Here is a 15,680-nt window from a genome sequence, read left to right on the forward strand (position 1 = left end):
TGATACAATCCTAAATAGTATTAATAGGTGATACATCATTGATACCATGCACCTGAAAAATGTGCAGGATTTCATGCACCTCCAGAACCATGCAGTAGCAGTGCTTGGATTGTGCTATAATGTACACATATGCAAAATACATGTACCTTTGTAGGTACATTAACATATAATAGACTTCACATTCTTATACATGATTTGAGCAGGGTTGTTTTCATATTAGTACATGTACAAGTAAAAGGAAGAATTTTCAGCTTGATTAGGGATCATATAAAGAAAGTATAGGGAAACCCAAGACTGAAGTAGGGATAAAATGTCCACTAGTATATCAGCAGGTGTAGGCGACCTCCCTTGTTTCCCTACTTTTTTTACTATGATCCCTAATTGAACTTGTTCTTTTTGGTTTAACATCATTGTGGCTGGTGAACCCGCACATACCGCATCAAAAGAAAGGATGGTGCTAGAGGTATTAAACGTTTTCGACTGAATGCACTCCCCAACTATCAATTACTGACTGGAAAAAGAAGTCTTCTCTTTCAGCTATGTTCAGCTTGTTTCACAGTGTTATAAAGAACAGTAGGAGAAGCGCCTCTGCAACCAATCTGGTCACCATGCAGACGATTCCCATTTACGAACACAGGAAGCCATCATGCTACTGCGAATCGACACCTGGGCTGTCAGCAAAAAGAAATGGGACACAAAGGAGGACAAAGGTTAGTCCATGATGTGTGCATTGTACATATTGCAGTATGCCAGAAGGCTGAAGCAACATCTAACAGTGAAAAACTCAAGCCTGTATAGCCTTAGCTATTATCAAGTTACGCTTACCTGAAGGCCTCAGGCAGTTAGTCAGTAAGTAGAAAATTCCAATCTGTTGTAAGCATTGGTTGTACTGAAGACACTTTTGGGCTTGGTAATACCATAGATAATAGAGTACATAAAAGGGATAGGAAACACAACAACGTGATGTCACAAAATACGTACATTTCTATTAGAATTACAATTTGTTTCTCACGAATCGAAGAGAAACAAATTGTTGTAACGACAGAATTTTGTAACCAACGACTGTGAAACTCCGCTACAATGAACTCAAGTAAGTAATCAAGGGAACTAGGATGGTACCAACCCTCAAGGAAGCTATACGCAAGATTGAAAGTGAAAAAAAAGCTGCCCAAAAATTACTTTAAACCCCATAACTTTCTTTGTAAATATACATGTATTCTATCCTTTTAGCTGTGATAAACCTATTCCTTACCACTTAACAGAGAGAACTAGAGGGAACATCAGAGCAAAACAGGAGCTGTTGCTTGAAGAAATGACTAAGTATCTTCCATTTTTACCAAAAGTTTAAACCACCTAGCAGTACAATGCAAGGGTAAAAGACTGTGTTGGTGACATGCCTAGCTTACCACAAGATTCGAAAATAGAACCAGCTATACAAGAAGCGGTATGGACAAGGTATGAAGATAATATGAGTGAAAGTATTATGGTGTGTAACTATCACAGTTAATATGATATGCTTTGTTACAAAATCTACGGTCTGAATTCTCTCGCCAAAATCTCTCAAAAAGGCCTAAATACTTGCTGTAATCTGTTCGATTACTATTTACGTTAGAACACCAATTCCCATGCTTGAGCACAAAACTGTCTGGTCCTTTCAAGTCACGCGTAACAGAAATCAAACTGGAAATCACTTGCATTTCCTATCCCTTTTATGTACTCTATTATCTATGGTTACTGCCAAGGCACATTGTGAAGCTGATTTTTGAATGATATTTTGGCCAGAAAATATAAACCTCCATAATCCCTAGTATACAGTACTACCATACATACATAGCACATTTGTGTAATAAAATTATTGTATTGAAAAGCCACAAATGAATTTTCCTTGAAAAAGCATCTATAAATATAACATAACGCAGCCATGCAGAAATATCTTTTCCATGAAACAATAACCACAAGTATACAAAGTATGTGCAGCCATGCAGAAACACCCTCTTCCATTAAACAATAGCCACTCTACATGATATGTACACCTTTTACACATACCAAGCAATAATAGACTTCACATTTGAGCAGATTAGTATATATTATATTGAAAAGCCATAAAATTTTCTTTGAAAAAGCATCCATACTTCTACAGGAAATAACCACTGGGAATATCCCTGAGTATAACTATAATGCATGTGCAGCCATGCAGAAATAATCATATCCTTTCCATGAAACAATAACCACATACATGCACACTACAGGATATGTACTGTACACCTTACATCACAGTACACACACCAAGCAAATAATTATTGTATGTTTAATATGCACTCCATTCCAAATGCAGCATCAATTGTGCATAATTATGTGACCGGATTTGCAAAAAGATACTTTTTCACACACAAAATTTGTTTGAACTTTGATACTTCATAACTTTTTATCATTGTATTAACTTTTCCATGAGTGTAGTTACAGTACTGTATCTGGCTGCATTTTGATAAGAGCAAGTTAATCAGTATAAGAAGTCAAGTGTTACATCATTTTGTTTGCTGTAAAATATGTGGCCAAAAAGTACCTTTTTGCAAATCTGGTCACCCTAGAGTATGGATATGAGTTGTTACAGTAAGATCCGTATTCATTATCAGCTAGGTCATTTAAATGGTTATACCTCCAGTTTCAAACACTCATCACTGCTGTTTATTTGTTTGTTTGTTTATTTATTTTATTTATTATTACTGAGCAGGCAGTACTCAGTGCTGGTTAGCCGGCTCAGGAAAAAGAAAATAGTAGCAATTACAAACATAGTTACGATGAAGTTAGGACCTATATATAAATTTTCTGGATTTCATTAGTAAATTGGTTAACGTTATCATGATCAATTAATCTGGGTGGTAAAGTGTTCCAAACATGAATTGATCTGAAATAAAAACTCTGCTGGAATATGTTGGTGGATGAAGTAGTAGGGGCAGACCCGGGGGGTAAAAATTAACGGTCAAGGGTACAAACCACAATCGAAAGTACTGAAATAAATCACCAGTCAAAGATTGAAAAAAGGCTCTTAGTCACGGGTCAAAATTTCCGCGGGCCTCACTTTGGGGTATCACTCTTTTCACCCTATTTCATATCCCTATAGAACTTAGACAAAAAACAGTGAACCAAAAAGCCGAAAAATAATGCAATCATGAAGGGGGATCGAGCCCGGGATCCCAGTGTGATAGTCCAGTGTGCTACCGATTATGCTACCGCTGCTAGCTCCATTGATTCCCTTCTTTTGTATCTTATAAATGTGACTAACGAAATAAGCTGTATATAGTAAGAAGAACTTAACCCTAAAGGTGAAGAAGAAACCAAAGCTGAACCCTAACCCTAACACTACTAGACGCTTCCCCTAACCTAACCTACTCGTGGCAACTACTGGGACGCTTCTCCTAAAGTCGACTACTCAGGGCAAAACCTGGACGCATCCCCTAAAGTCGACTACTCGCGGCAACTACTAGACGCATGCCCTAAAGTCGAAGAGAGAGACCAACAACTACAGTAGGAAGTCTGGATGCTTTTGTAAGGGTTATGAAAGGTGGTGAAAAGAGTAAAACCCGATTTCTAAACTGCGCAAATTCACAGATTGCGCCTAACACCTGTTACCGCATAATAACGCCGGCGCGCCCTTTTGCCGCTGATAAAAGTTGCCACACTCCTTTTAGCACCCAGTAAACCGCGTTAAGAAGTGTACTTGATGTTAGACGAAGAGAATGGCTTCTGCGAGTCATCAACAACTTCAAACTAAATTAAGCAACTTCAGCGATGCGGGCCGAGAACCAGCCAAATGGAAATTAAAAGCCGACAAAGTCAAAGTGTTGACGATCACCCGTAATGTTAGTCTGGAAACAAATCAAGCCCAGCAACGGTCGGCCACTATTGGAGCAAGACCTGAGCGGACGGCAACTAGACAATTGCAAGGAGTGAAGGTTAGCGTGCACGTGTTCATTCAGCCGACTCGGTTTGCCTGCACTACTGCATGAGTCACTAAATCAGTCAAGTGTTTCTTCTAGTTCTAGGGCTGTAATAAGTAGCAGGTTAAAAATTGCAATCACAACCTAAAATGCTTTCGGATTCAGGAGATCATTAATTTTTTTTTAAATCTCCTAGCTAGCTAATTCCTACATAAAGTGATGACTATTCAATATCTGAGAGTCCGGCAAGTTTACTTTGCTTCTTAACGATTAGCTGTTGAGTAGCTATGCATGGTCATCCTTTAAGTCAATCTCAGAGAGTGTAATTTTGTAAAAACTTCTAGCCAGTTTACTTTGAAAATGGCATGCACATGCAGCCAGCATAATCTCAGAAACGACAGAAAGCCAGTTTTTTTTTTGTAAAAAAAAACCTTGTTTTGCTACAGTATAACCATGTGAACTGAAATACCATAATATTCAATTTCTTAAGTTTTAAATCATTTCTTGGAAAACATCCACCCATGCAAATCTTTTAATTTGCCAGTGCTTTGCCCTGTACTATGTTCATATAATGATAGCCAATACAATATCTCAGTGATTTCACACAATTTGCAGCAGATTGAACATACGAAGTGCACTAGTGTAACTGCGGACATGAGGTGCACATAGAAGATATTAACTACATCACTAAACTCATGCATCGAGTCAAGCTCTACCAACCATGCATATGATCTACTTCACCCAATCTCAAAAATCAACACTCATGGCTCAGCCTTAAATGGCTAACCAGTTTAGAAACTATATCACCTCCCCCCCAACTTCCTGATTCCCTCCCTCCCCCCAAGGGAAAAATTCTAGAACAAACACTGCACTAAATTAATATAGTACAGGTGTAGCTCACAGTGTTCAGTTATATTACTATGTTTATTTCTATGCAATAGACACCACCAGGAGCTTATGAGGCGGCGAAGGAGCATGAAACTGAGTTCCATGACAATCCAAATTACGTCACTGTGTTTTACGTCACATGCAAATGGCACTCCAGTGCACGAAGTAGAGATGAGTTCACCACCATCAAAGAGGAGAAAGACCTCAAGGAAGACTCAGCCAACTTTACCATCGCCATGTGTCACTGGTCATGCGCAATTTTGTATATGGCTTCAAATAACGATATTTTACTTTCCTTATATGGGAACTAATTGGCGATTAATTTGAATTGTGATGGCACCAGGCAGGCAGTATAAGTTTCGTGCTCCTTCGGCGGCTCACAAGCTCCTGACATCACATACCAGCGTTGGCATTAATGCTAAGTAGGAAGCATGCAACAAAGAAGCAACTGAGATTTCTGATCTATTGATCACACTGTAATTCAGTTACACCCTAGATAGGGTGTTATACTACACCCATACCACCTGTAGGGGTGTTTCTCCATACCCATAGGGTGTTTTTGTCAAAAGTTTGTCACAACCCACAATCAAAAGTGATGCTTGGTTATTAATTAAATGTAACTTAGTTATGTATTATGTTAGCCCTCCTTTGAGGACTTTGACATTAGAGATGTGATTCTGTTTGTACCCCTGAAAAACCCATCCCAATACCCTCCCTTCAGAATTTTGTATCATATAGTGAGAGTTTTGCAGCACCCTGATATGTGTAACCAGGGCCACCCAGAGAAATTAAGGGGCCCAGGGCAAAGAGTTAAAGTGGGGCCCTTGACCCAAGTTGTAAGGTGAAGACCAAAAAGAAAAAAAAAAAAAAAAAAGGTCACAACCTGCTGGCAATGACAATAACTACCCATCACCAACCATATCTCCTTATCTATAAGCTTGCTACACTGCTCCTCTGAAGAATACTGTGACTGCTCTATTAGAGTATTTAGATCTGACTGCTCTATTAGAGTATATCGATCTTTTAAACAGGTATTCAGGGGGCCCTTCATGGGGCCTCCTGGGGCCCCTTTCAGGCTGGGGCCCGGGACAAAATGCCCCAGTTGCCCCCCCCTGTGGGCGGCCCTGTGTGTAACAAACACCCCTAAGTGAGCCCCACAAAAATGGGTGATATAGCACCCCTGAAGGTGTTTAGAAACACCTTTGTTTTTATAGTGTACAAAGCATTTATTCAATTGCATGGTGTCTAACTGTCTTAGAAATTGGTCAGCCAGCAGTGCAAAGGGCACTATAGCTAGCTATGCATCGTGCCACTGTTTTACCAAGCCGAGTCAGTGAAGAGTTTACAAATGGCTTCTTTTATCTTAGCTTTACTTTATCCTGACTTTTATGAAGGCCAGTCAAGGCCGCACTTCCTTTATTTTATAATTAGCATTGATGTCACTCTTTTTGTGTTGTAAATACGCAAAGGTAGCCATGTCTATACAGCTGGCTTTAGAGATTGCTTTTATCTGCCTTTATTTTCTGTAATGCTGCATAGATAAACATCACTACATTTAGCTACCTACCAGCCTTGTAATATTTTTTGGCAATTATAAATACTGTATAGGTACAATTATCATGTTTATTGTTGTAGAAATGGATGAAGAAGGACGCTTACTTATTCCAACATGAAATGCCTGTAATCTATCTCTCTCCTAGAGGTGCTGATCTGTCATCTAGTACATATGAAACCATTCACCTTGATGATATTACATCAGTGTGGCACATATCAAAGTTTTTCAAGCACAACGTTCTAGCAATTGGATTTTCATCATTTTATGTGCTGATAGCTTTTGAGTCTAAATCTCAAAGAGAGCTGTGGTATTCAGAACTGATGTATTTGACAGGTATTGCTTATATGATTTGTTCACATACACACCTGATCCCATAATGAAACTGCCATTAGACTAGCATAAATATAAAAGTTTTGTAAAGCCCTTTATAAATACCAGAACTATAGCTATAATAATAAAGAAGTACTGTGATACAACCCAGAACAAATGAAATATGACACTTTAAAAATTTTCATTATAAGATCAATCTAAAGGTGAAACATGTAGCGAAGCATACTGAGAAATAGATATGTAACTACAATATACAAAACCATTAAAAAGAAAGCACGTGTATGTTCACTTTTTAAAATATACAGTAGCTATAGTATGTACGTGTTGAGCTGAACCCTTGAAAACATTTAATAACTCATGGATGCAATTACACATGTTCTTGAATTTTGGCTCATTTGTAGTACTGCTTGACCTGCTAAAAGTATTTCAAAATCTTTTCATTCACATAATTATGTACATGACACAATATTTGTGGCCGATTTGTGGTGTATTAATTCTATGCTCTGTTTTACAGATATTTTCACCTTATTACTCTATAAGTGTTCCCACCAATCAGTCAAATTGGGTTACTATCAATTACGATTTATGCTTGGAAATCTTGTTGTCTATGATGCTATTACTAAGAAAACAGCATGGAAATGGAAAGTGGCTCACATTAGTGGTTATCGATTTGAAAAGACAGCAGCCGTTGAAATATTAGTAGGAAAGTAAGAATGCATCCAGTACTGTGATATTTTAACACTTAACTTTTATGATGTACGTATATATATAGCTTTTAGAAGCAAAATATGAATAAACTGTATAAGGATAACGAAGTTTGTTTCTTTGAGTGGCTTGAAGAGCTTGGTTAGTGCTTTACTAATTGATGTTGATGTTGTTTCTGTGGCTGTTGTCTTTAGTTTCATCACTATATAGGAAAGGGTGAAAGAGATTAACATTTATCAAACACTAGCTGCCCTTCATTCAGGTTAAACCAAGTGAACAATATTTCTGCCATTATTGTTATGCATCATATACGTACAATACACATCTTCACTGAAAAACTGTTCATGTCTGTGATCCCATGCACTAGCTCACTAACTATAGGACTGCTGCTAATAATCAAGTTGATATACCTTTGGCCTTATGAATATACGTTGCATGCATCTGTACAATTTGATTTGTAAAATAGTATATAACTTGTGCCCATCATAGTGATGACAACTTACACTGTTTATGGCCTGTATATACATTATCCATCTGCTGCCATTATGTGCTTACTGAAATTGGCTTCATTCTGGTAGTTGTGATTCCCTAGTTGTGCTAGTTCTCATTGCCACTACTCTACTTGTTATTTCTCGGAGGTACTGCATATTCCGGTCCGGTTCTTTTTGGTCTCACACCCCTTCCCTACAAACTTTACTTCACCTATGCTATGTTTGGGCAAATTCTGGCTCTGTTCAACCTTTCATCCATGAGCTTGTCCTATAACTTTGTCACTTCAAGCAGAGAAGTAGACTATCACTGTTGCATTCTATTTTGCCTCTGAATACACATCCTTCCTTTTTGAAAGCACAGAACCTCTCCTTCACACTCATTGTTTTGAGTTCTTTAGGTACGCATTCGAAAACACACTACCCAAAGTAGAGAATTAGCTGGTATAATTTATAGTGACTTGATGGTGAATTGTGGAGGTAGTGCGTGGATGAAAATGACTAACAGCTTTATACTATAGCAACATCGTAGAGGAAGGAACCTGTAATTTCCACCAATGGTATAATGCAGACAGCAGTGGACATCCCATCAAGAGTAAAGTAACTGTCCCCAAATTTTTGTGCATGGAAGTACAATAGGAGTGATTTTTCCATTCTGTAAATGCAGTAAATGGTACCTTCTGGAAAATTCAAATAAACTTGCAGATGACAGGCTGGTGAGAATTAATGCGCAGTAAGTTCCGGGGTGATTATTAGTACAACTGTTGGAAAATTAGCTAAATAACAGGTAAACAGACAGTTTTTCAACTTTATGTAGCAAATATTGGATTTATGATGACATAATTTTAGTGTTAATATACCCTGTAGTTCTAGCAGATGAAAGTTAATGCAAATAAATTTATAAAGTTTTGCAACAAATAAACTGTAACATCTCATTTACTGTTCACCATAAAGAGGCCCAACAGATAACATACAAGTACACAGAATTTTCAACTAGAGTAGGGACCATAGCACATTGATAAAAAGTACTTAAACAAGTTGGAGTAGTGTTATATCCCTACTGTGCTCAAGATACCATAACAGAAATGCACAGTAGGGACATAGCACTTCTTATTGTTTTACTGTGATTTAATATCATGGACTACTCCAACTTGTTTCAGTACTTTTTATTGTTGTGCTATGGTCCCTACTCTAGTTGAAAATTCCAAATTTTTTCGTGTATATACTTGTTTGTTAACTTTTTTGTAAATATTATGACTGGTGAACCCACGCATACTGCATCTAAAATGGTACAGTATGCCCCAGCCCCTTATCGTCTGAAAAGTGAACTATCCATTATGCTTCATTGTCAACTATGTTCAACCCATTGCAGGGCCGGGGCCCAGAGATTTTGAGTGGTCCAGCCAGACATGGACTGCAATGAAGGTCATAGTCATGTACACTACTAAGTTTTTATTGATCTAATATGATCTGTAAATCAGGGATTATCTGCTTTGGTGTGTTACTTAACTGCATGTGCGCACACATAGCTTGCTAAGCTAGAGGAGTCAAGGGGCATGCCCCCCAGGGAAACTTTTGAAAATAGGTGCTCTGAAATGGCACCTGGAGGCTATTTGACATGCAAAGTCTCTTCTTTTTGTTAACATCAATGGTAATTTTGTGCTATATTGCCAATTAATTGAGTTTCATATCTGACTATTATAGCTAGTAGCTAATTTTATTCATAATGTATACATAAATTTCTCAACGTGAAAGTTTAGTTTTAGATTGTAACTGCATGCTAATTAATGCATGACATGCATGATCAATTAGCTCAATGCAGTGTGCCATGCAGATGACTCACTGGGTAATTTTAAGACAGTTAACACAGATGTAATGGCTTAGACTATAAGCTATATTCTATACTGAATGCTTTATTAGAGTATCACGATGCCTGTTCTATTAGAGTATATTTTGATGACTGCTCTATTAGAATATCTCAATCTTTTCACTAAAATCAAGTAGCTGAAAAGTGATTGGCTGGACTATGGGCTCTGGCCCTGACCCATTGTACAGCATTTCGAATCAAGAACTGTTCGTAAAGCACCTCTGCAATTCACACATACCAAAAGACAGAAATCGTGCCATGCCCCAATCATATTAATTATCGTCTGAAAAGTGAAATATCCATTATGCTTTGCTGTCGGCTATGTTCAACCCGTTACACAGCAGTACGAATCAAGAACTGTTCAAAAAGCACCTCTGCGATCAAAATAGTCACTATAAAAAATACGGACGATTTCCGTCTCGAAGGGAAGCCATCACGTGCTACCGCCAAATCGACACCTTTTACTGTCAGCAAAGATGAATGGGACACAAAGGAGGACACTGGTAAGTCCATGTTGTACGTACTGTGGTATGCCAAAAGGCACCTCTTGGGATGAAGCGACGTTAAGCAGTGAAAAAATCAAGCCCGTAGTCTTAGCCGTTATCAAGTTACGCTTGTCTGAACGCATCAGTCAGTCAATCAGGCAGTAGAAAATTCTGTTAAATAAATTATTTTTAAAATTCTGTAGCAACTTGTTGAAAGCGTTTCGGGTTGATCTGAAAGCTTGTTTGGGCTTTGTTTTACCCAACAAATACTGTCTCATCGTTGTCTGGGAAAATTGAGGCTGGTTTTTGGGTGGTGTTATTTTGTGGGCCATGCCTACTCCTTTGTGGTCCCTACTATACAGCAACTATCGTACTGTAAATAAAATATAATACCTGCAAAAAATGATAATTGCAAGAATGCAGGATGAAAAGAGTTTGTTATACTTGTAATTCTTCAACTTTCATATTCATGTGATTAGAGAAGCTGTAAATCCCTGCAGTCTAGTTATTAAATTAAATTCAAGGTATTAATCTGTATATTCCCGGTAGGAAATTGCAATGTATCGCTCTTAACAAAAAGGAAACTTGCCCAGGGTGAAAACCAGCCAGTAACTTATTCCATGTTCAACTAATATTTGCACTGTACCTGAGTAGAATTCCACAATTGCAAGCTATAAAAAGTATTTATTTTTATTACTCAGAGAATCAGATATGGATGGATTCTTCTGTTTCACTGGAAAGAAAATAAAGCCATTTTGCAAGCGACTACAACAGGTTGGACTTAATTTAGCTCAGAAAGGAAACTGCAAAGATTCTGGTTAGTATTTCTTTACTTGTGCTGTAAAGCCTTAAATAAATGAATAAATAAATAAATAATCTTGCCATTATAGGCACTAAGCTTATATGTCCATATGTATGCTATTATACATTTTTGTACTTTCACAATTACTTTTTGCAAGTATTAATATCTTGCATGGGCATGGATTACATAGAAACACTGGAATTTCGTGTAGCTAGAGGATCAAGTCATCACTGTATTTGGAATTATTAAATGTCAAGAAACTGACTCCCCTTTATTTACCAGCTTTTAGCCCTTGTGAGTTAGCACATATGGATACAGGAGTTATTGTTTTATGCGATTTGTACCATTTCTGTGTTGTCTTCAGCTTTTCATCTCAGCTCTTAATTATATTTCAGAAGGTAGCTGGCTTGCCTCAATTTCATGAAGTGCTTTAAGCATGGCTTCATCAATAAACAAATCTTTGGGTTCAGTCTTCATGTATGGTTTTCCTAGATATTCTGTCTTACTATGCTTCTGAGTCCAGCTTCAGGTTCACCTTCTTCATACAGTTCTAAATACCATGCAACTACTTTGTGATCTGAGCCATTTGTGAATTTTTCATCACTGGATGGCAAGTGGCAATGCTCTTCTTTTGTGATGTAACATTATTAACTCTTGAATATATCAAGAGTTCATGCTATCAAGAAGAACTTATGAACTCTTTAATACATGTACAACTTTATATATATATGTACCACTTTCACACCTCAGATCAAAGGAAAGCCAGTGCATATATATCACATATTGCACTGACTCAAAATGTTAACGAGATATACACACTGCTACCAGTGCGTATATCTCGTTAAGCCAGTGCATATATCTCATTAACTCAAGGTATTACACAGTTAGGTGTGCGTGTATCTCATTAACCCATTCCATGAAATCCTCAGATTTCTTTGATGTCCTTTGCTATCTCTTTGTGCCATTATATAGTCAAACGTGTTAAGATTGATTGTGGGATTAGGTAGTTTCTCAAAAGCATATTGAACAATTTCTCTGACTGAAATGGAGCTGTTTCTGTTTTGATAAGTTCTAGACACCTGTCTCAATGTTACATAATGCTCGCTAAGTAAACTGAGCCATTAGAGGTGAAGTGTTATTCATGCGTGACTGTAAATTTATTCATGGATACAGATTTAGTGAATACCTGGAAGCACTTATAACAGCGTTAAACCATCATTACAAGTCACGCTTCGACTCGTTATGCATTGGTGGTGAAGCGGTATTCATGCACTACTGTAATGGCTACAATTTACTCACGATTATTATAGTGAATACCTGGGAGTACTTCTACCAGTGTTAAACCATCATTATCAAGTTGCTTTTCGATGTCCTGTGTCTCCTTGCTCACTATATAAACCCACAATCGAACTTTTTGTATGCTCGTGTCATTGCGTGTACGTTTGAACTCTTAGCACAGCAATGCCTTGTCGTTGTTCTTACGTTGTTTCCAGTGTCCACTATCGAAATTCACTAATCCTACACTTATGAAGCATGCCAGCGGTTTCTCACACATGTAGGTGATTAACCCACGTGGTACATATTAGTTATACCACGGGCACTTGTGTTTTGCCTGATATATACGCACTCGCACTCGGGCTAACGCCCTCTTGCTCGAGTGTATATATCAGGCAAAGCACTCGTGCCAGTGGTATAACTATTACATATACTACACTGCTCATTACGCTATAGCAGATATGTTCACACATATTTTTGCATTATTTTTTATAGTGAAGGAAGGGTCTCAGCAACCCACTGCCAATAAACCCGAAGATGATTGTATCAACAAGTCACATGAATTTAATTTCTGTTTAACATCCCCAGACAGTGATTACAAATTGTGCGAGTCCAAAGTTCTTGCAAAAGTTCCTGCATCTGTTACTGTTTCCAGCTCGGATTTGCGACAAACTGACACTGTTTCACCAACCAGATTGTACAGTAACAGGATCACTCGATCATTTAATTGCATATTATCTCCTAGTAAAATAACAAATGACTTGGACATGCCAACTGGAAAGTTTAATCGCTTTTCGCTCAGAAAATCCACCAGTTGTGATTGTTTGAATGAGACTCTTTTAAGCCTTCCTGTTAGTTATTCCACCTATAAAATGTCTTCAAAGAAACGTTTGACAAGACGATGTTACTCACTTGATAACTTGAGTGTCTTAATTCATGATGACCAGGATGGAGGCTATATTATGCCATCACTGCAACATGGTGACCGGGATAGAGGCTATGTTATAGCATCACTACAGGCTAAAGGTAATGATTACCTTGAATTACTGCCTGCGACTACATACGAAGAAATCCAGGACCATCATGTATATGATGAAATAAATAATTATTTGAAGAAGTAATAACATTTTTATGTATATACAATGTACGTATTTACTTTAACACCTAGTCATAATCATGTATTCATTGCTTCTGCTTTGCTTATTAGAATACCTCTTGGTTGTAGAAAACTATGAATGAAGGTAGACAAAGAGCTATAACAAGTTGAAGAAAAAATTAGGAAATATAATAAATGTCCATTAGTATACCTACATGTATAGACAACTTATTTCACTACTTTTTAGATATTCCCTTGTTTCGTTATTTTTTTCTTTAAAAATTCCAAAATTTTCCTTCTACTTGTTTGTTTACCTTTTAATAACATAATTATGAATACTGAACCCACACATACCACATATAGCCTTATCCATTGTCAAGTTATGCTTGGCTGGAGACATCAGTTAGTTAGTTTGTCAGTCAGTCAGCACAAATAGAAATGTAAATTTTATGAAATTTGGCAGGGTTTAAAGTCATGAAAAGTTGCTCTGAAGATGTTTATGGGTTTGGCTATGCCTAACCAATACTGCCAAGGTTATAAAAGAATGATAAGGCTGTCTTATGGGTAATTTTGTTGGGATAAGCACCATGAATCCCCTAATATACAATACTAAGGCAAATCTGAGGGGTTATCAGCAGTAAATTCAGTTCCAATGACTCAGGATGACTGATACAGTGTATATAAGTGCAATATATTGAAGTCAACCATGGTTCACAGTTACTGTGATTAATGCGGTGAATCAATGGAGAGAGGTAATACATATATATGGCTGTTGCTACGATATATGATAACTAATTAGATATGGCTTATAACACTTGTAAAAAGAAAGGAAAATCATTATCCTATAATGTGATACATATGAATGGCTGACATGAAGCTATCTTATCCTCTTTTGACATGTAGATTTATATAAATGCACTGAATTTGCATCATAACAGCCAAGAAAATGCATCAAAATGAGTATCACCTCAAGGTGGTGAGATTCAATGGCAGGATTTGCAGAGTGCCCCCTTTAATCAGGAAAGTGGAGCAAAGTATATCACTCCACTATTTTCACTGGGTATTGTGCATCAATGAGAAGAGGTGCTGTACAGTGGAACATTCAAGGTGATAAAACCTGTAGCTTATGTAAAAAAAAGTTATGAAGGCTGCTATAGTTCATACTTTAATTATGCCTAGCATCAAACTGTTGAAGTTGCTGTGAGTGTATGCAATTATACCAGGTACTCATAGATGATGAGTACATACTCATGCAGGCTGATGCCATTCCCCCAATGAATATCCATCACTCCAGCCATCCCCATTAATGTAATGATTGATTGATTGATTTGGTACTGAGCAGTGGCAATTCTAAACCTGACCTACAGCCGGGGAGGGACCAAGTAGGGCACAGTTGTTGTATGGCTGCAGTATAAAGTAGAATTTCGGGGGTACAACCCCCAGAAGCTACAGGATTCTTGCAATTCATAATTAAAGGCTTGAAAACAGTCTAAAATTTATGCTAAAAGCATTTAAAATGCTGGAAATAACAATGCCAATCTACATTACAACTTTTTTCCCGCAAGATGTTTCAAAACTTATGTTTCAGTAGGGAGGGCCATGGCCCACCCTTAGAATTACCTATGGTACTGGCATGGGATAGACGGCTTTAGCTGATATTATCCTATGCAGGGAACTGAAACATCACAGCTCCAGTATACAATGTACAATTTATTTATACATATGCCAAACTTATTGTAACTATGGGGTAAAGTAATTATTGGTCCAACTGTGACAATCAAAACAATCTGTTAGAAAATATTGATTTGCTGAGGTAAATTGTTCCAATTACGATGGTGCTAGGGAAGAAAGAAACTCATCTGGTAATATGGTGACCATGGTACCATATAGTGGAGTGAATGGCAATAGCATTGTACTAGTATAGTGTCGTGGTATGTCACTGCAGTGTTGGGCAAGTTACTTTGTAAAAGTAACTAGTTCAGGGGCGGATCCAGAGTTTGGAAAGAGGAGGGGCACCTTGCTGAAAAACAGTTGAAGACCAAAAAAACTCGCTGAAAAACAGTTGAAGACAAAAAAAAAAAAAGATTTCTAACTGACAAAGCCAGAGAGGGTTCGTCAGTACAGTCAGCGGATTAGAATCTTCGTATTGTGCACGTGCCTTCACTTTCAAAGCCTGGCACGTGCACAATACGCCAACGCAAGAGAAATGCCGAATGAATCCACCCGGATGACGTGTGGTTTCGATCACGTG

The 15,680-nt window shown here is 37.6% G+C and overlaps 1 protein-coding gene across 3 annotated transcripts; it reads left to right on the forward strand.

Moving 5' to 3' along the window:
* The first annotated feature begins 600 nt into the window (after window positions 1-600).
* On the forward strand, window positions 601-13,533 carry LOC136256736 (uncharacterized). Of its 3 annotated transcripts, none has more exons than XM_066049749.1 (5): window positions 601-1,455; window positions 6,527-6,714; window positions 7,226-7,418; window positions 10,958-11,073; window positions 12,829-13,533. In XM_066049749.1, exons 1-5 carry the CDS (start codon window positions 1,394-1,396, stop codon window positions 13,452-13,454), a joined length of 1,185 nt encoding a protein of 394 aa, XP_065905821.1. In that variant the 5' UTR covers window positions 601-1,393; the 3' UTR covers window positions 13,455-13,533. The 3 variants fall into 3 exon arrangements, with proteins under 3 accessions (XP_065905821.1, XP_065905820.1, XP_065905819.1); XM_066049748.1 differs by having other exon boundaries at window positions 602-1,455; window positions 6,462-6,714; XM_066049747.1 differs by lacking the exon at window positions 601-1,455 and adding an exon at window positions 3,666-3,953 and having other exon boundaries at window positions 6,462-6,714.
* Window positions 13,534-15,680: the final 2,147 nt, after the last annotated feature.

The sequence above is a fragment of the Dysidea avara genome, chromosome 5 (genome assembly GCF_963678975.1).
Source record: "Dysidea avara chromosome 5, odDysAvar1.4, whole genome shotgun sequence".
Classification (NCBI taxonomy): Eukaryota; Metazoa; Porifera; class Demospongiae; order Dictyoceratida; family Dysideidae; genus Dysidea; species Dysidea avara.